A 21,577-nucleotide genomic window follows, 5' to 3' on the forward strand; every position below is an offset into this window, starting at 1 on the left:
CCAAATTTTAATGGTGCCCTAACCCACCTGACATAAGGGTAAACCCACAGGGTCCCACGTGTTCAAACCTGCACATCATGAATTGCCAGTAAATATGTCTAAGCTGCTACTAAGCCATTTTGAAATTCGAACCCTGGTGTGATAATGCCAGCCAAAACCCAGATTTCCAATATTTGCAGTGAATCTGGCCATTGTTTGGTTTAAATCTTTTACCAATATTGTCCACCTTGAGGACTTATCTGCAATTTAAGATCACAACTGGATCACAACTGGAGCTATGCAAGCTGCTGGGACAAGGACCACATTAACCTGCAGATGCAGTCCACAACCTGCCTGGTCAATATCTGCCTGATTTTCGACCACACATTGATCAGGCAGGCCTGTTGGCTGGAGCCATACACAGCCAAATAAGCTTCTGATTTGGTCTGGAAGCAGTGGCATAACTAGGGTGTGCCGGACCCCCCTATAAAAAAAATATTTGGAAGGGCCTGGTGCACACCTCTCCGTACTTGGACACCTGCCCCCCCTGGAGTCTCACGCCTGCTGCATCCCTCTTCCTGGCCACAGGTAGGAAAATGGCTGTGGAGGAGTGGCGGGATTTTTTGAAGCAGACCCCGCGGTCCGGGCCTCCCTGTGACCGCAGGGTCTGCTTCTTCTACAGTTACGCCACTGTGTGGAAGCACTAAAGGTGGCCATACACGCACCGATAATATTGTACGAAACCTTGTTTCGTACGATATTCGGTGCGTATATGGTATGTCGGCGAGTCGACCGATATCGCAGGAAGCTGCTGATATCGGCCGACTCGCCGATCGGACCAGTTTGAAAATTTTGATCGGGCGCCATAGAAGGCGCCTGACCAAAATCTCCCTTCAGCGCTGAATCGGCAGAAGGAGGTAGAAATCCTATTGTTTCTACCTCCTTACCTGCCGATTCAGCCCTGAATGGTGTGTGGCGGATCTGACGACCGATGGTCGCACGAAACATCATCAGATCGCCACGTGTATGGCCAGCTTTAGGCTGATGCCAGACGAGGCATAGGGCTGATTTTTTCGGCAACCGGAAAAGCGCTTGCTGAAAATTCCGCCCTACGCCTCCTACATGTGCCTGCACCCAAATGAATGAGATACACTCTGGTGCAGGCACATGTAGCCGATATACGCATGAAAACGCGAGATAATAAGTCTCGCGTTTTCATGCGTATTTCGGCTACATATGCCTGCACCCAAGCGTATTCAATTCATTCGGGTGCAGGCACATGTAGGAGGCATAGGGCGGAATTTTCAGCAAGCGATTTTCCGCTTGCTGAAAAAATCCTCCCTATGCCTCGTCTGGCATCAGCCTTAGTTAGCAGCTTTTGTTGGCTTTATATAGCCTTTGTATCTGCTTACAGGCTATGATGGTTGGGCACTATGGTCAAAACCAGGCAAATCTGGGTAGGACTGGCCCACTTTACTCTTTCATCTTTTGATATTTCCATTAGATTATTACAGTAATATATTGCGCTGTTACCTTAAGCCTGGGACAGCAGCTGGTCACATGTTCTCTTCTTCCTGTTCCTGTACTGTGTGTGTAGAAGTCTAAGAGCCACCATTTTGCAGTGTGCTATTATATGTTGCTGTGTTAACCTTTAGTAAAAGTTATTCTCTACAAGACCAGTTTGTGATCTGGTTCACTGTCTTATCCACATGCTTCAGAGTCTCCTGCAAAGCCAGTGCAAGGTGCCTGAACAGATTTAGGGGACAAGACATGGTGTCAGAAGTTGGAGTGTAACCAGAAATCTGCAAGCAAATCCCCACAGAACTGTAAGTAGTTTGAGAAGAATACACTGTTTGCTATAAAGGACATTTATACAGATAAAAGACTGTGTGCCTGCCTAAGAATGGAGCAGTTTAAACCTCCAACATTATTTGGGTGGGGTGCTGGTGGCTGTATTAGGAGGCCCCACCAGGAAATGAACACTAAAAAAGAGCATTTGTCAAGCTGAGAAAGTAACAATGGCTATCCATGTTTAATAGGATGCATTTGTTTTGTCTTGAGATAAAAGAACTTCAGGTATTGTCATTTCCAGTAACTGTTGGTTGAATCTGTCCAGCTGTGTTCAAAGCATATAGAGTATGTTGTCAGTCAGACACAGCTGCCTTGGAACACAAACACAGCCAAGTTGCACTTTTAAAAATGTGCCAAAATGAATTAAAGCACATAATAAAACCTTTAATTGAAAAAATATGCACAATGCAAACAACTTTTCCTTTTGTGCATAAATGTTTACTTTCTCCGTGTTTAATATGAGTTTCATGAACCCACAAAAGTAGCATCTTAGGATAAATAAGGATAAACTAAAGGTATGGGATCTGTTGCCTGGAAACCCATTATCCAGAAAGCTGCAAATGATGGTAAGGCCATCTTCCATTGAGTTCCTTTTAAGCAAGTAATTCCTATTTTTAAACATGATTTCCTTTTTCTCTGTAATAATAAAACAGTACCTTGTACTTGATCCCATCTAAGATATAATAATTCCTTATTGGAGACAAATCAATCCCACTGGGTTTATTTAATATTTAAATGATTTTCAAGTAGATTCAGGGACTCAGGTCCCAAGCATTTGTGCTTTGTATAATGTACCTGTTATTTCTATAGTTCAGACACATTTACAGTGTTTTACAAAGTGGTAGGGTCGGACTGGGCCTGATCCCTGTTGGCACTTCCCCTGCACCCCCCAGTCCGACCCTGCAGAGTGGAACTTACAATCTAATGTCACATTGACTTTTTCTCAGAAGCTAGTTAACCTGCCTGCATGTTTTGCAGTCATAAATGAGGCTTGTAGTGCCAGTGTTAAAAACAGATTTAGAAACTGATAACAATTAAAATATATAAAGCAGTAACTATATTTGTAGATTGTAAGCTCTTTTGGGCAGGGCCCTCTTCACCCCTTGTATCGGTTATTGGTTGCTTTATATGTTACTCTGTATGTCCAATGTATGTAACCCACTTATTGTACAGCGCTGCGGAATATGTTGGCGCTTTATAAATAAATGTTAATGTAATGTAATGTAACTATAGGCTTATGGCACATGGAATGCATTTTCAGCCAGGAAAAAAGTTCCCCAACTTAGCAAAGAAGTCGGTCATTAGTTTTTAAGAAAAATGCTGAAATGTGCTTTTTTTAACCAAAATCCGCATGCCAAGCTGGTGATTGACAAACCCCCACACAAGAATATGCTAAATATCCTGATGTTTTGCTGGCTCCCCCCCACCCCCAGGGCACCAATGGGCAGGCTCATAGCAACTCTCTTTTATACTATCATTTATTCCTTTGACAGTCTGGCTTGGGGCACAATAACTTGCTAGTGATAGATATATGTTTCTTAATGGTTGCAGCAAAGGCTATTGCCACACTGTGCTGATTCCTGGCCTGCAGATAAACGCAGAATGATAATCGGCACCAGTCCTTCCCTGTGCCAGCACCCGGCCCATAGCCTTGGTCCATTTACAGACACACAGAGCAGATTTCAACATCAAAACGCACAATCGTGATTACCGGTATACATTTTGCCACTTAATTCCACTCCATGTCTGTGCACCTAGGCCGACACAGTGACTTCAAGTGCAAGGCACAACATTAAGCTGACAGGAGTGTAGGCCGAGATTCTGCCTGGTGGTGTGGCAATGATTTCCACACCAGATACAGAGTATCAGTACTCTGAGAGGTTCCATGAGTAATTTATCACAAAAGCAAAGTCATAAAAAACTGCCAGCTCATCACATACACCTGCCATATTTATTACTCAATAAAACCTTGTGAGTCAATAGAATGCTGCAGATATCTATGTGGCAGCAATAAAGTTACAGGTGCACACAGCATGGACTACAATATTATAATATGGCCCAAATTGTCCCTAAAAAAGAAAACAAATGTATTTAGACCAAAATATGCCCAGTATGTCAGAGATTGGAATCAGAATGTTTAGAAAGCAGAGCCAGAACAGGCAACAGAAACTTTCCAGAAATTGATCACGTGACTGAGAAAAATTTCAGCTGCTCGGTTTCCTTGAAGAAATGAAAGTGGTGAATTCTGGGGATTCTGTTGCTACAACTGCACAAAGTCATGTTCGTGTTTCTCTGAATGGCACAGGTACACCCACAAACACACACAATAAGAAAGATTCAATGTCAGATTGTTTTTCCTGGTAACATTTTCTAGTTTATGAAAGTTTTTTCCAGATGTTCTAGCTTTTACAACTTTTCTCCAGAATCCAAATTTTTCACTGCAGAAAATATATCACAGCACAAATCTATGGTAAATCCATGCATGGAGGAAAAATGATCATTTAGATTATATTTCTCAAGATTTTAAAGTGGGAAAATAGAGGTTTTTTTAACAGTCTTTGATAAATCTGATGCAATTTTTAGTATATATGGGCAGGAATAAAGTAATTTAGATATTTATCACATTTTACCGGTTAAACTGATGAGTCCTATGCAAGTATAGCTAGTATAAAAGGGGAATGCCACCTAGAAATAGTTTCTGAAATGTGTGAGAAAAAACCAGAGTACCCTTAGGAAACCCAAGCAGAGACAGCAAGGACATACAAACTCTGTTGCATAGTGCTGAAATTTGTCTCGTGTTGTAATACCCAGTTATTTACAGGAGAAGGAAAGGCTATATCACTGGGGGGTACCTAACATTTTGGCACCCCTACCCCCCAGTGATGTAGCCTTTCCTTCTCCTTTAACAGCACATTCTATGTGAGCTGTAAACAGATTATACAATCCAGGCTTTTAATTTTAAATAAAATAATTATTTGTTTTCTACAATACACCACTAAAAATAAAATAAAACCACAAAGCAAAGACCTCTCAAGGGAGAAATACATGGCATACTCCCCAATGTGCTAAAAATGCTTACAATGATGGCTGCAAACATTATAATTAAACAAAGAAATTCCATTGCAAGATCATATTTACTTCATATTATTTCATTGTGATATTAACAAGCAAATACAAGTATTAAAATGCATTTAAAAAAAAATACTTCCCCCTTAAGTGTATTTAAAACTGTGTGTCCAGAGAATGGGGATGTAACCGAAACAGAGGATGTCCAAAGAAGGGAAGCTAAGATGATAATGGGAATGGAAGGTCACAGAGATAAGGCTGATGCCACACGTGGCGTTTTTAGGCTGCGTTTTTTCTCAGCCTAAAAATGCCGCACAACCCACACAGCCCCTGACTATGGCGTTTTTCAGCCTAGTACTGGTGACGTAAGCAAATCCCATTTCCATGGTGCTAATAGTGCGAAATAGCAAAAAACGCCGCGTATTTCCGCTAGGTCTGGCAGCTGCCTTTGCGTATACATAGGAATAGCTTGCTTTGCAAATACTGGCGTATTTTAGCCAACGCTTGAAAAATCCGTGCTAAGGCGTTTTCTAGCGTATTTCCGCATTGTGTGGTTTGCTTCACGTCTTTTCAAGTTATTTCTATGGATGATGATATCGGGCGTTTTTCAGCCGCCGAGAGAATTAGAAAAAACGCAGCGGAAAAACGCCACGTGTGGACTGTCCCACCAGGGCACCAGAAGAAAACCCAGTGGGTCCCAGTTCTGTTAGGCCCCAGACACATTGATGGGCAGTGTGGCCAATTTGCTGTCGCCCAGTACAATAGTAGGAGCAAATTGGCACAGAAACTTTGTGGATGGTATTTTATTGGCTTCATTTGTCCAACCATTAAAGCACCTACAGCTGCTCCTATTTACAACATAGGATATTTTTCCACTACCAACAAACCAATCTTCCTTAACATTCAAATCAGTGCAATTTGGCCATCTGCAAGCTGCAGAATAATAAAATTATATGTTTAAAATGGTGGCACGGTGGATGATAAATCTCTTTATCAGATCTACCTGGAAACCTACAAGTTGTAAACCACAACATACATATTAGCAGTTAAGAAAGGAAAAGCCAACAACACCATTAAGAAGGGAAATCTGCTAATGGCTTACCTGGGTTCCCTTGGTGCCTTTTAGTTTGCCTCTTCTATTTTTCCTACAGTTACAGCCATAGATGCGCTGCAGGCACAGACAGCAGGAAGACCAGAAGCCGTCCCACGCCATTGCAAAGCCAGCTGTCGGGGTGCAGAGAAGGAAAGTTTAATATGGAGATATTCAGTAGGGTAAAGATAGAGATAGCACAAGCAAAGATACTCTAGTTGAGTTGTTCTGCTTGTTACTCAATCTCACTTGGTTGTGACAAGCTTCCTTAGAACAGGTCCGACTAGACTGGGAGGTATCTTCCGTGACACTAGTGAGCATGTATTTTTTTCTAAATGGCTTGGGAATAGTTCTCTCCTGCTCAGGAGCTAAAAGAATAGTATGTTACTCACTAATTATGGGAGCTAATTTCCCATACATCCCACTGACAGAACAGGGGGGGAAACGTATGTGACTTGAAAAACAGAAATTGAGTTACGTATGAGGAGCACTAACAGGCTTAATCAAGCAAGCAGGTCGTTATATATATATATGTGTGTATGGCATTGAATGAAAGTCTTCTTATAGTAGAATGTACATGCCTCATGCCCCACACAGCATTCCCTCACCACTAAAAATTAAGAGGATTTAACACTCTCTCAAGGAATCAGGCCAAGCAGCAGGGGTGTCTGCCTAGGGCGTAACTATATTTGGAATGGGTGGGGGGCTCAATTCCAGAAAATATGCTTATTGAGGTATGCAGAGCAGCAACACTATTTGAGCTGGTCATCATTAAACCAACTCCTTTCTCTCCTTACCCTTCCTGTGTCAACTGATCTGAGCCCACCACTAACTCTTACGAACAGGGATAATGGCATGGTGAGACTGTGGTGGGAGATGCAGATATCCTTCCTTGCCTTGGGTGCCAAACAGGCCTGGACTGGCAATCTGTAGATTCTGGCAAATGCCAGAGGGGCCGCTGTAAGCTGCCACTGAAAGTCACTATTTAGTGGGCTGGTGGGGGGCTCTTTGGGCCTCTATGTACTTGGAATTCCAGGGCCTATTTTAACTCCCAGTCCCGGCCTGGTTCTTTGGTTTGGCAGAAAAGGAGTACCCCCCAGTGATTCTAATCACTTACCTGATACCCCTGGTGGTATCTGCACCAGCCGCAGTATATGCAAGCGAGCGCTCCTCTTCTTTCTGTCTTCTTTCTTCAGTTGAGCGAAAAATACAACTTTTTTTTTGTTAAAGTTACTTTTTCACTCTACTGTGCATGCTCAAATATCGAAGACGGAACGCTCGCCTGCATACACCCCAGTGATGTAGCCTTTCCTCCTCCCTTAAGAAGTGTTTCAAAACAAAAACTGTAGAAATGAGCACATAGGAGGGTGTTATGATTCCAAAGCTAAAATGTATAACCCACATTTTCTCTTTTCTTTCTCACTTTTATTTTATTTTCCTTTCAGGATTACTAGATTCTGTCTCCAACAAATATTTTTCATGCACATATAAATCTAAATCAAATAATTTTGCTCACATTCCACACCAAGATAAACGCTATTTAAGCTTTATATTCTTTAATCTGTCTCTCCTGTTCTCTTAGAGTGCGTGCTGCCTTTGGTCAGGGTATCTTGTTAATACAAAACTGATCCTATAATGAAAGTGGTTTAGCCTACTGTATTTGGATGATCAATTAATAATGTTTTTCCATTTCTGGGCACATTTAATATTGGGATGAGAAAGTGACTTTACCTTATATACAAAAAAAAAGACTGAGTTTCTCTAAACTGAAAAAAAATTAAATAACCATCATTTCCTCATTTCTCCAGCTGCTGTAAGTAACAAACTAAGGACCCAATAATCTGAGGAAGCCCCTCTCCCGTATCTGTATAACACTGACTGCCCACCGGCATGGCACTGACAGACTGAGGAAGCCCCTCTCCCGTATCTGTATAACATCGACTGCCCAACGGCATGGCACTGACAGACTGAGGAAGCCCCTCTCCCGTATCTGTATAACATCGACTGCCCACCGGCATGGCACTGACAGACTGAGGAAGCCCCTCTCCCGTATCTGTATAACATCGACTGCCCACCGGCATGGCACTGACAGACTGAGGAAGCCCCTCTCCCGTATCTGTATAACATCGACTGCCCACCGGCATGGCACTGACAGACTGAGGAAGCCCCTCTCCCGTATCTGTATAACACCGACTGCCCACCGGCATGGCACTGACAGACTGAGGAAGCCCCTCTCCCGTATCTGTATAACATCGACTGCCCACCGGCATGGCACTGACAGACTGAGGAAGCCCCTCTCCCGTATCTGTATAACACTGACTGCCCACCGGCATGGCACTGACAGACTGAGGAAGCCCCTCTCCCATATCTGTATAACACTGACTGCCCACCGGCATGGCACTGACAGACTGAGGAAGCCCCTCTCCCATACTACTAGTAGCAGCTACTTGTCCTGGCTACTAAAATAGACAATGCTGATCATTTACTGATAACTGTCTCTACATGTGTTTTAGCAGAGGCAATTCTTAGTATTGTCTATGGCAGGGTATTTTCTGGAGTTTAGTAGCCATGAAAAAGTAGCTGCTACTAGTAGCTCATTGTGTCTTCACCCTAAAGGGTAATGATAGAAATGCTGCCATTTAATGGCTCCTATAAGGGGAGTATAAAAAAACATGAAACTTAAAGCACTGAATCTATCTCAGGGTTTAAAAGTTTACATTGTAAATTCTCTGGATCAGAACATTTTACCCGGACAATTAGGAAGATATCCCGTTAATGAGCCCATGAATATAATGCAGTGCCTGTGTGTGAATATGAGAATAAGCAGTTTTAGTTCTGTCTCTATCCACCTTTCCCCCCCCCCCGGCGGGGACTGGGCACAGTAACAAGTGCAGGGTGGCTGAATCCATCACCAACTACCGAGACCCCAACACCCACCCACAGTGCATGTACAGCCCCCAGTAACAGCGAAGCCCCACGGATCTTGCCCCCATCCCAAAGCCGACAGGATATATGAGCCCCCGGACTCACAGGAGCGGATAGGGGATCAGTTCATTACCTGGCGTGTGTGCTCTGCGTCTGGCTGCTCCCTGCACTCCTGGAGCCCAATATTTCCCTATTCTTGCTGTTCCCTCTGCCTCCCTCCCTGCTTTCCTGACTTTCGTCCACAAATTAACGCTGCACTGCCTTCTGCCAGTCTCTTGCTTAATTCATCCTCCTCCTTCTGTACCTGCCGCACTGGCTTCGCAACTTCATTCTAGTGTGTGGATCGCTTGTATGCAAGGCCCCCACCTACTGGCCATTAGTTGTACTGCAATCCTATTGAACGCGGGACCGGCACTGCAACAGAAACCCATTTGCTACTGCGGCACCCTGCAACTGTCTCCCTTATAATACCAAAGAATATTACAAATTGGTTCCTAGGGTGCCACAAATGACTGGCCACCCAAAAGTTGTGCCCCAGTGATGGTTGCCCTGCTCCGTAGTAACAGAGAGTTAGAATGTTTCCCTTGAAAACAGAACCATAGTAATGTAGTGGTGAAAGCAATTAACCACATTTTGAAAACACTTAAACACATTTGCTTTGTGTTGCCATAGAGAGATCTCCTTTTAGGCAATTGGCAGGTCTCTCATGCTGACCTGGGGAGATGCTATCTATGTTTAAAGGGCGGTGGGTTCAAACCCCCTCACCCATATAACTCATGTCAGTCTCTAATGATTTGAGAGGTGTAAAGAGACTTCAGGGCTTTTCCCTGGGGCCCTTAGACATCTTTGCCATTTTCACATTCCCTGAGCCTCTCTAACCTCTGTGTGTAGGGCCAGACTGGCAGTGTGTGAATTCTAAGGCTGCCACCTGTCTGGTTTGGACCCAGACAGACCAAGTTTTAAGGCAGAGACCTCCCATTTCTGGCGGTTTGTGTCAGCAATGCATGGTGTCAAGCGTCATCACACAAACCAAGATGCCATAGACAGTGACTATTTATTGGGTTGGTGGGGGGGCTGTTTGGGCCTCTGTGTACATGGTATGCAAGGGCCTATGCGGAATCCCAGTAGAGGCCTGCCTGCAGGGTCGGACTGGGCGGCCCAGTCCGACCTTTGCCCGCGTTCCTCCCCTGACGCGTTCAATTTATACGTGCTCAGGGAGGACGTCAGGTGGGGGCCCTGCGGGGGGTAGGGGGGCCCCGCGGGGGGTAGGGGACATGGCTGGCTGGGGCACCTGCAGGGCCCCTGGGGTGGGAGCCCCGGTGGGCCCTGCACCCCCTAGTCCAACCCTGCCTGCATGTCCAATACATCTGTTAAGTGCAAAAATGCCCCCTGAGTACTAGGGTTGCCACCTGGTTTTGAACCGGACATCCCAGTTTTTGGAAGGGCTGTCCAGGTCAAAACCTCCTTCCTGGTTTTCCAAATTAGGAAAACTGGGCAGGACTCACTGAGAATGACACTGCAATTGGCCAATCGGCAATCACTGTATCATAGCCCCTCCCAGTGATGGTACAGACCCACCTCTTCCCTGCCGTCACTGCCCACTGAGGTCGCAACCCTACCAAGCACTATGGTTTTTTCCACTTTGCTCTTAGTATTCAGAGGGCTTTTTGCTTCTAGAATAAAGTGCAGAGTTTTGGGCCTCCCTATGAATACAGTGACACAGACCACAAATGCAGCACTGGAAGGACTATATGTAGCCCCAGACTAGCAATCTGTGGATTCTGGCAAATACCAGAGGGGCTGCTGTAAGATGCCACAAACACTCACTATTTATTGGGCTGGTGGGGGCTGTTTGGGCCTCTGTGTACCTAGAATGCCAGGGCCTATTTTAACTCCCAGTCCAGGCCTGGTTCTTTGGTTTGGCAGGAAAGGAGAACCACCAGTGATTGTAATCACTTACCTGATACCCCTGGCAGTGATCCTGTTAGGAGAGAACTGCACTGGCCCGGGGTATAAATGAGCAAGTGCTCCTCTTCCTTCTGTCTTCTTTCTTCTTCTTCCTCTGTGTAATTGTATCCCAGTCTGGGCATTACTATTTGCCTTCGTTAGGAGCCTTGTTGTCTTAGAAGGGGAAGCTCCCTCTCTGACAGCGTGCAATCTCTAATCCTACATTCTGGCTCGATTACATGCCACCTTAGGGAGAGGCCTGCTCGTCTTCAAGCTTTCAGTTTCTGCCCTTACCTGCACTAATGCCGACTTATCTGCCAAGAGCAAAGTTTACAGAACTCAGTCATAATGTGTTATATTGTCTTTTTATAGTGAGAGTTAGCATGTGTGAATTCAGTGAGAGGTCATGGAGCATACACGGAGAGTACACATGCATGCACCCATAGGCACCACCAGCGTGTCACAACACACAGCAGAAAATTAGGTAATTACAGGTAATTCTGGGCCAGCAGGCTTTGCTGCAAATCCCAGCCTGCTTTAGGAACACTCCTGGGTAGGGTTGTCACCTCACCCCTTTAATTCCAGCAATATATTGAATCTGCATTCTGCATGGCTAATTAGCAAGTAATTTAGATGCATTCTGCAGACTCAACTGTTTTATGTGCAGCCATGGAAAATGCACCTAAATTAATTGCTAATTGAGCGCTAATTAATCATGCAGGATGTGGATTTAATATGTGGCCAGTATTAAAGGGATGAGGTGGCAGCCCTACCCGTGGGTGAGTTTGTGTGTCTCTTGCTGTTATGTTTCTTTAAAGGATTTCAAGGCAAGGCCCATTACTGGACATCAATCATTTACTTGTCTTTGTTTTGTAAGAATAATTTGTTTTGTTTTTGCTTAGTCTTCAATTTCTCCCTCCTTCTGCCCTGCAACTGAAAATGCCATAAGGCTTTTTTTGTTATTCATATTTTTCCCTGCTTTTTTTCTGCCTGCGACCGCTACTGTACCATTCGTCCAGCCTCAGTTCCTAAATGCTTCTTGGCTGCTAAAGTAATACCAGATAAGCCTGTCAAAGAACTCACTGCATAAGGGTAAAAAAGGCACAATATTACTAGAACTGAAGCAATCTATACACCTTCTTTTATAATATTTGTAGCCATGGTATGAGTAAGGGTGAAGACACGCAGAGCTACTTGTAGCAGTTACTTTTTCACAGCTACTTAACTCCAGAAAATACCCTGTCATAGACAATACTGAGAATTGCCCTCTGCTAAAACACACCCTTAAGGCCCCCATACAAGGGCCGATAGAAGCTGCCGATATCGGTCCCTTGGACCGACTCGGCAGCTTATCTGCCCGTGTAGGGGCAGAAACGAGCGGGCTGGCCGACCGATAACTGGCCTGAAATTGGTCAACTATCGGTCGGCCAGGTTAGAAAATCCAGTCGGATCGGGGACCGCATCGGCTCGTTGATGCGGTCCCCGAACCGACTGCCCCATTGCCGCCTACATAATCCTATCGTTTGGCCCGATGACCATCGGTCGCACGAAACATCGTCAGATCCGCCACACACCGTTCAGGGCTAAAACAGCAGATAAGGAGGTAGAAACAATAGGATTTCTACCTCCTTCTGCCGATTCAGCCCTGACGGCAGATTTTGGTCAGGCGCCTTCTATGGCGCCCGATCAAAATGTTCTAACTTGGCCAATCGGCGAGTCGACCGATTTCAGCAGCTTCCTGCGATATCGGTCGACTCGCCGACATGCCATACACGCACCGAATATCGTACGAAACGAGGTTTCGTACGATATTATCGGTGCGTGTATGGCCAGCTTAGGACAGGTTCCAACTGGAGAAGAAGGATCAAACAGGCAATTTAATGGGCCTTTAAACAGTGAGTGTATTCCCCCAATACCAAACAAATGTATACATAATTAAATAAAAGTGAAATTTAGTTTCTTATTGTAGCCTTTAATATTCTTCCCTATGACTGATCTTTATTATATTTAACATTTTTGGTGGAATTCAAACTTTTGTGCCTATGAGCATGCATATAATTGTCTCACAACAAGAAAAAGATGTGAATGTTATATTCCGTCATCTTGAACAAGTAGCGGGGTGTTTATGACATAGGGGAGACCTATGTAAGAGTGCAAGTGGGGTAGGACCCCAACATTAACTCATGATAATGTCTTATATTTTTTTCTTGCTTACTAAATACTGTAGATTATACATGGTAAGGTGAAAATGGTGCAAAGTTTGCACAGATTTGAAAATACCAATCACATGTTTGCTGACCAGCAAATCTGCCCCTGACTCCCACAATTCTTAAGCTTAATGAATAGGTTGGAAACATACTTGCAGTTGTAGTCCAGCAACATCTGTAGACTTAAGGTTAACAAACAAGGCATTCAAGGATCAGTGGACATTTCATACATGTGCTGTTTAAGCCTATAAATTGCATTGGAACAATGTTTGATGCCAGGCTGAAGTGCACTGTTGGTCATTAATGAAAAAAAAATAGTATTATGTGAATGTATTTAGTGTATCACTGGAGCCGCATTAATAGAGAGCTTTGTATATAAAGGTATAGTTGCTGATATATAGATTGCAATAGGATTGGTAAGTATTTGCACCACAGCTCACTTGTGTGTCAGTGCCTGGAATGTATATGAGGTGGAGCTGTTCCAAGGGAGGCCTCATTGTCCCCAGATCTTTTGTGAAGGTGGAGGATGGCTAGGGAACATGAATGGGCCTTTTGTGTGGCAGTCGGGAAACTTTGTGGGTCTCCTGAGAAATTTTAATTATATGAAATCCTGAGCTAAACGTAAAGCTGCTGATGTGTGAGCAAAGTTGCCATAGCGACATGACATGCTGGAGTCTTGAAGCTTTAATGGCAAAGACTTCTTTTCCCTCCAAAAAAGCCTGAAACCATGAGAGTTACTTTTTAAGAAGATCTATTTGTTTTTCTGAGCACTTGCAACATTTATTTTCAAGAACAAATATATGTTCTAATAATAAGCCCAAAATACATGGACATATAATGATAACTTTACCCTTATGTGTCATATTTTGATTTCAAACATATTTTAAAGTACTCAATTCTGGTGCCTCTTTGTGGAGTTTGTACAGTCGGCCCAAGTTTGTGGGTTGTGGTTTCCTGTGGGTACTCTGGCTCCTCCCCAAAGGACAATGATATCTATATATATGTGTGTGTGTGTATTTGTGCCTGTGGTAGGAAAATTCCCATGTAAGCTTCACAGTCAGTAACAGTAAAGTGAATAATCAATGTGTTGCTTAATATCAAGGATATGTAAATAAAGACTAATAATCAGAATACTGCAATACTTGAAACATTTTTTGTTATTATGCTTTAATAATGCTGACATGAAGATAATCTAACCATCGACGTGCTGTAAAACTGTTCTACAGTGCCAGCTGGGTTACCTTTTTGATCCATACCATAACGTGTTAACCTGGCTGCTAAGGGGTTAAAATGCATATACAAAAGAAATGTATGCAGCGGCAACTGTTAGATAGCAACATGTACCTGGTACCTCTGAGATGACTTTTACATTCCCTAGTTTTATTATGATTTATAAATATAGTGATGCCAAGGGATTGTAGCAAGCCACACAAATCTTAAAGGGAATATTAAGAATAATTAAACTCATAGCAAGCTATGGGAAGTTATGGTATGGGGTACAGGTATGAGATCCCTTATCAGGAAACCCATTATCCAGAAAGATCTGAATTTCTATTTAAAGCAAATAATTAAATTATTTTTCTTTTTCTCTCTGTTATTATAAAGCAGTACCTTGTACTTGATTGTAAACAATATGGCTTGGTGGCAAATCAATCCCAGTGGTTTTTTTTTAGTGTTAAAATAGATTTTCTCCAAATAATGGAGAAACCTCTTATCTGGAAAAATCAAGGTCTTAAATATTCTGCATAATAGATCCCATACCTGTATAAGTTAAACATTATTTTGCAAGGGTCCCCGACCCTTGGAAAACATAGCAGCGTCAAAAGATTAGGTCATAACCCATAACACACAACCTTTTTCTTTCTCCAAGTACTTGCCTAAAGGAGGTACTAATACTTATTTTCTTGCATTTTAACCCCTCTCTATAGTTTCTATGAAGTAGGTCTAGCCTTGCCTGTGCTGCTCTTGTCTCCAAAGCTTTACTTATCGCCTCCCATTATAACCCTATTGTGTTTTAACTCAGTAACAAGAAAAAAGTAACGCCATGGGATAGAAGCTCATGGAGCATTATCACTCTCCATTTTAGTGCCAACTTTAATATTGTGGATATGCTGTCCTTTTAAAATGTGTCAGAATACATCTTACAGCTATAAAAAGCTCTGAAAGACCCTGCTAATGGTATACAGGATTAAATGAGATTACAAATCAATGTTATTTTAAAATGTCCACAGAGTAGCATCTAGTAATTCACTATTTCTTATGATATGTTACTGAAATGCAGACAAATGGAATGGGTTAATGCTTAACTACTGTATGTTTTTTACACTACCACCACTTTATACTTCACCATCTGTGTGTATGAGATACAGTTTACAGTTAAAAAGAATTGCAAGTTCTTGTGTGGCCAATCTCCCTTTAAACTACACCAGAGCAGGGGTGGATGGATAATTCCTGGATGAATATGTCTCCTCTTCACTGCTTAGTCTGGGGGCAATTCTGTTCCATTTGAAAGAATACCATTTTCATATAACTGATTGAAAGGGCATAGATCAGTTATAGCCAATGCCTAAACTCTCAGCATACCAAGATCTGGAACAATATAGATTTTGTCATGGCTTTTCTTCCCCTTCCTCCTCTTACCACTGTTAGGGCTTGCTATACCTTGTTATGCCACCTTAAATGATGGAATTCAGTGTAATTGCTCTCTGCTATTGCAGGTGAGCAGAAACCACAAGTGGTGCAAAGAAAATTTAGCTGAAACGTGTATCATTTGAAGACTTTGGCCGACACCAACAGAGCCTGTTCCCTAGTGAACATAAGGAACCACTGTCCTTTGTACTGAACAGCAAATAAACATGGCTCCTCCTGTCCCTGCTCAGCCAACTTACGTGTCATAGAAACAACTAGGATGATGTACGCACACACCAAGAATGTAGCAACAGTTGTTTTATTGATTAAAAAGCACAACGCTGCCCATATTATCACCAACATTTTTTAAACTTTTTTTTTCTTACTCCAGTCACTTCCAGTTTGAAGCAACATCATTTCCTGTTTAATAGTGGTCAGCAGGCCTTATTCTTTTATATTCTATTCTTACTTCCAGTATTCCTCTAGCTGAAATCTCACAAAATATTTTTAATTCAGGAAAAAATAAGCTCAATATACTTTAGTTCTGTCTGCATTTATGATTAATTTGATTGCTCCGCATCGGTAGATTATATAATACTGGGCAGGGTGTTTCTGAATGAACATAACTCTTACATTGCCTCCGGCCTTATAGTGGGAGTGGCACGGCTTCAGATATGTTGGATCATTTCAGTGTTTTTTATTTCTCTGAGATCTATTTTACCACTTTTATTTATATTTTGTTTTACTCAGCATAAAGTAAATGGTCCATGCTGGTATTGAAAATAGTCCCTGGCTTTTTAAGTACACAGAGGCCTAAACATCCTCAACAACCCATTTAATAGTGAGTGTCTATGGCATCTTAAAGCAGCCCCTCTGGTATTTGCCAGAATCTACAGATTGCCAGTCTGGGCCTGTGGTATTGTATCTGTGTTTACTGTTCAATAAACAAAGTGTCCCTGAATATCAAGTGTATAGTTATCTTATTTCCCATACAATTAACATTGTAAAAAGTCTTCTCCTCTTCTAAATGTCACTAAAATGGAGGCAAGCTATATACATGTTAAAGAAAAACTTGTTGGTGTAGTGAGGGTTCTGCAGCCACTTTGGGGTGTGCTGGACTGATTCAATACGAGATTGCCATCTGCTGGCTGTTAGTGGTAGGTGCATTTCATTACCAACCTGGCAAGCCTTAATTACTGAAGCTGGCAGTTGACTACAAATTTGCACTTTCAAATGTGAAGAAAGTCATATAATGTGAAAACGTATTTTGGAGATTCCCTGTATAAACAAATCAATCTGAGCACTTCCTACTGCATGGTAAATGTGCTAACCACTAGACATGCATTAATAAATAAATCCTCCACAGGATCCCATGTGAGGTCCTATTTGTAACTTGGAATGTATTAAACTGCAACCAGAAATAAAACTGAACAAGTATTTACCAGGTATTCAGAGACAAACACTTAAGCCTTATTGCTTTCCATTGGGAAAATGCTAAAGTCTTATGTACCAATAATTCCTAAGCAGTTAACAAAGCAATTTAAGAGGTTAATATAATACATTTAGGGCTCTGGTACACGGGGAGATTAGTCGCCCGCGGCAAAACTCCCTGCTCGCGGGCGACTAATCTCCCCGAGTTGCCTTCCCCCTGCCATCCCACCGGCGAACATGTAAGTCGCCGGCGGGATGGCAGACGCGGCGGGGCGATTTCGGGAAATCGCCGAAAAAGCCTCGCAAGTCTTTTTCGGCGATTTGCGCGAAATCACGCCGCCGCGTGTACCAGAGCCCTTATGCTATCATAGTTGCAGAGGGAAAGCAAAATTATGGAACAATTGGTACTATTGCTATTTTAGTAAAGAGTCTGGGAGCTTACTGGCCTTAAGGGCTCTGGCACACAAGGAGATTTGTCGCCTGCGTTTTTCCCCCCCCATCGCTTTGGCGACAAGTTGCCACAACAATATACACGAAGAGATTTCATTCGAGTTGAGCTCCAGGCGATCTGCTACCCATGGTACCACTCAACAGTTACCCCTCCCACGTGTTTACTCAAGTTGCTCAGAAAAGGGTCTGTGTGCGATTTGAAACAGCAGGCGCCTTGAAGTAGCCTCGTATGTTTTGACGCTGGCGATTTCCATTGGTTTAGCATTGGCGTCTTGTCGTTCGCCTTGTCGCCAAATCGCTCTTTTAAAAATCGCGGGCAACAAATCTCCTCGAGTGCCAGAGCCCTTAATGATCCCTTCACAATTGATATGCATCTAGAGGTCAATGAGGAGGAGCAGGGTGGAGAATGACATTGGCCAAGGACTTAATTGGGGAACGGATGCAGTCTGTAGCAAACAAGTCTGCACAGACCATATGTAATCTAACACAAGAGTCATGTGATCAGGAGAGCATAATATGGCCACCACTTGCTGAGCAGCTGGGCAGACAAGCTGATCTTGCCATGTATGGCCAACTTTACATGCGTAAACTATTTAGAAGATTTTTAGTGAGATAACTTTTTCTTACCAGATGCAATCCCTGCTTTTTCTAGGCCTAAATCATTAGATGGTTACACAACACATATTGCTTACAAAGAAAATAAAGCATTATCTAAACAGTATAATCTCTTTGGTTTGTGTCTACAATTGTGTCCATGTAAATCAATGTTTGCCTTTTTATATACCGTATATACTCGAGTATAAGCCAAGTTTTTCAGCACAAATAATGTGCAGAAAAAGTAACCCTCGGATTATACTCGAGTATATACGGTATGGACTCTCGCAGCTGCAATGCGCTCCTTGCGAGCAATCCCCCCCCCCCGTGGACGACCTTACGTTCTTACGTTGGTGGAGGCGTGCAGCATCACAGCGTTAATGTGTGCCCCATGGGCCTTTGTCATTGAATGTGTGCCATTGTGGGGCGCTGCGGCGCAAAGCACTTCCCATCGGCTCTGAACTTTGCAGTACCAAAAGCGCGCGTAGGTCCCTTAATGGTGCAGCGCGCATTGCGTGCTTTGTAGGGTCCAGTTGCACATGCCCCAGTCCTACAGCGCATGCACGCGCGCTGCACCATTAAGGGACTCACGCGCTCTTTTAGTGCTGCTAAGTTCAGAACCGATGGGAAGTGCATCAAGCCGCGGCGCCCCACAATGGCACACATTCACTGACAAAGGCACATGGGGCACACATTCACTAAAAAGGGCACATGGGGCGCACATTCACTAAAAAGGGCACATGGGGTGCACATTCACTAAAAAGGGCAGACTAAAGATGTATTGTTGGGGAAATGGGAACAACTCTAGATATGATATGTAATGAAGGTAAAGTGGTTGCTTTCTTTCTAATCTACCAAAGACATGCTAATGTAACGTTGCAAGCATTGTTTTATTTTCTGAGTATGCAAACTGCTACCATCCTCAATTCCTTAAGGGCAGATCTTTAGAAATAAAAAAGCTCCAATGATGCACTGTGCCTACTTAGGATTTGTAAGTAATTATTTTTGGTAATGGAGATTCACTAATGATGGGAGCGCACACAGTGCACAGAACCAATGGGACGAGCACAAAGCACACAGCAGGATGGCAAGTACTTGATAATTAGTATGGCAGATTCCTTAGCCTTCCCAAACTTGCTTTAGTCTATTATTTATTTATCTGTTATTTGATTATTGAAACTTAGCAGTAGCGGCTGCATTTCCCACCCTAGGCTTATACTCGAGTCAATAAGTTTTTCCAGTTTTCTTAGGTAACATTATGTACCTCGGGTTATATTCAGATCGGCTTATTCTCGAGTATATACGGTACTCCCACTCCTCCATAGAGAGACAGCAACATCCCAACTCTTTAAAAAGACCTGAAATATATTCAGAGCGGTGAAAGCAAATGGTAAGTTTGGTAAACCAAATATATAGGAAAAAAATACCCAGGCTCAAATTGGCAGATAGGGCTTCTAACTGTATGGTAAGGGTTAGTTAGTGCTAGTGCAACCAAGTGTAGGTCAGGACAATTAAAAAAGATATGATTCAGTTTAATGACTTTGTGTATTGGAAATATGTTATCCAAAGTTGCAGGAAACTGACAGCCCTTACACTAGCAGTTATTTTCCTCCAAATTAAAATTGCCTATCTTGCCTCTGTCTAAACAGTATTACTGGTTGAACCCTATATATGAACACCAGGCTGCCGGTTTGTAACCAAATCACAATAAACCCCAACTCTCGCTGTCAGAGGGATCATATCATGCCAATCCCCAACATTGCAGGCTAAGCCTTAGTATACCCTAACCAGGCCCTAGCTAAACCACCAATATGCATCCAATCCATAGCGATCTATCAGTAATCAACACCCTTTTTCAAGTCTTCAATAAGAGTTATCTGGCATAAATACTGACAGCTGAGAGCAATGCCTTGGCACAAAGAATGAAAGTATTCATATAATTTCTCTAGAACAGTGCTGTCCAACTTCTGTTGTACCGAGGGCCGGAATTTTTCCAACCTACGTGGTGGAGGGCCGATAATGGAAGCCAGTTTTGACCACTCCCCTTTTTGAAACCGCACCCACTTGAAACCACACCCATGTTATCACATGACCATACCCATATTAATGGTTGTAGTACAGCAAAAACCTGCCATACTCTGCCTGTGTGTGCCATACTCTGCCTTCCCTATGCTGCCTCTGTGTGCCATACTCTGCCTGTGTGTGCCATACTCTACCTTCCCTACCCTGCCTGTGTGTGCCATACTCTGCCTTCCCTACCCTGCCTGTGTGCCATACTTGGCTGGTTTGTGCCATACTTGACCTATGTGTGCCATACTCTGCCTGCCCTACCCTGCCTGTGTGTGCCAAACTCTGCCTTCCTTACCCTGCCTGCGTGTGCCATACTTTCACTGTGTTTGCCATTCTTGGTTGGTTTGTGCCATACTCTGCCTGTGTGTGCCATACTCTGCCTTCCCTACCCTGCCTGTGTGTGCCATACTCTGCTTGCCCTATGATGCCTGTGTGTATGGCACATACAGTGACACAATGCTGGCACTGCTCCTACAGTCTGCACAATAACTATATATTAAAAAACTTTTTAATTGCAGTACCACCTCATTATATATTCTTTTTGTAGTGTGCAGGGATTATTTGTGGGTTTCTACTGCTCCTGAGGTGTGAACAGGGGAACAATGTGGGTGATTACAGCCTGAGCCTGAGGTGTGAACACTGCAGGGGGTGAACAATGCAGAGATTAAAAGGTGTGAACAACACAGGGGATTACATATTTAAACAATACAGAGGGATTACAGCCTGAATCTGAGGTGAGAACCATGCAGGGGGGCAGTTAATCACAGTAATGATACCATTTAAAGCTTACACAAAGGTAAGCCATCAAAGCAGCCAGGCAGGTGGGGGGCCACACAGAGGGGGGTCGCGGGCCGCCAGTTGGACAGCACTGCTCTAGAAGATCTATCAAATTTTATTCTAAGGTGCTAAAACAGTAGTACCCAAACTGTAGGTCTCTCCTAGGAACTCACTTTGAAGGTCAGGTAGGGCAAGATTTTATGCCCCTGGTATTGATACAAAATTTGATGAATGGTTGGTGCAATAAAGTTTTCATATATCTATAACCTTGTTATAATCTACTTAACAAATCCTGTAAGCTAAAGATGGGGGCTTGAACCAATAAAAGGTCAAAATATACTCTTAAAACCTAATGTTATTTGTTCTTTATTATAATAACCCCTAACTAAATGCACCTCTTGTTTATTTATCTTGAACTGCCAATTAATTGTCTAAAATCTCCCAAGTGCTGTAACAAGATGGGTGTGATACTCAAGTAGCTCTCGCCTGTCCAGTCAGGAGGTAAATTATCTCCAAGGCATGAGTCAAAATCAGTAGCTCCTTATCTCTACTACCTGCACTG

The 21,577-nt window shown here is 43.1% G+C and overlaps 1 protein-coding gene across 6 annotated transcripts in view; it reads right to left on the minus strand.

Annotated features, from left to right (window-relative positions):
• Positions 1 to 21,577, minus strand: part of gdpd2 (glycerophosphodiester phosphodiesterase domain containing 2) — a 59,773-nt gene that overhangs the window by 22,016 nt on the left and 16,180 nt on the right. For 2 of the 6 annotated variants that reach the window (XM_031891867.1, XM_031891872.1), the window contains exons 1-2: positions 10,872 to 11,096; positions 5,999 to 6,120 (exon numbers count right to left, since the gene is read on the minus strand). In XM_031891867.1, the coding sequence (XP_031747727.1) occupies positions 5,999 to 6,120; positions 10,872 to 11,001 (252 nt within the window). In that variant the 5' untranslated portion in view covers positions 11,002 to 11,096. Of the gene's footprint in view, positions 1 to 5,998; positions 6,121 to 9,044; positions 9,302 to 10,871; positions 11,097 to 19,432; positions 19,525 to 21,577 lie in introns of those variants that run through there. The other 4 variants (XM_031891868.1, XM_031891869.1, XM_031891871.1 and 1 more) reach the window with 3 other exon arrangements.

The sequence above is a fragment of the Xenopus tropicalis genome, chromosome 8 (genome assembly GCF_000004195.4).
Source record: "Xenopus tropicalis strain Nigerian chromosome 8, UCB_Xtro_10.0, whole genome shotgun sequence".
Classification (NCBI taxonomy): domain Eukaryota; kingdom Metazoa; phylum Chordata; class Amphibia; order Anura; family Pipidae; genus Xenopus; species Xenopus tropicalis.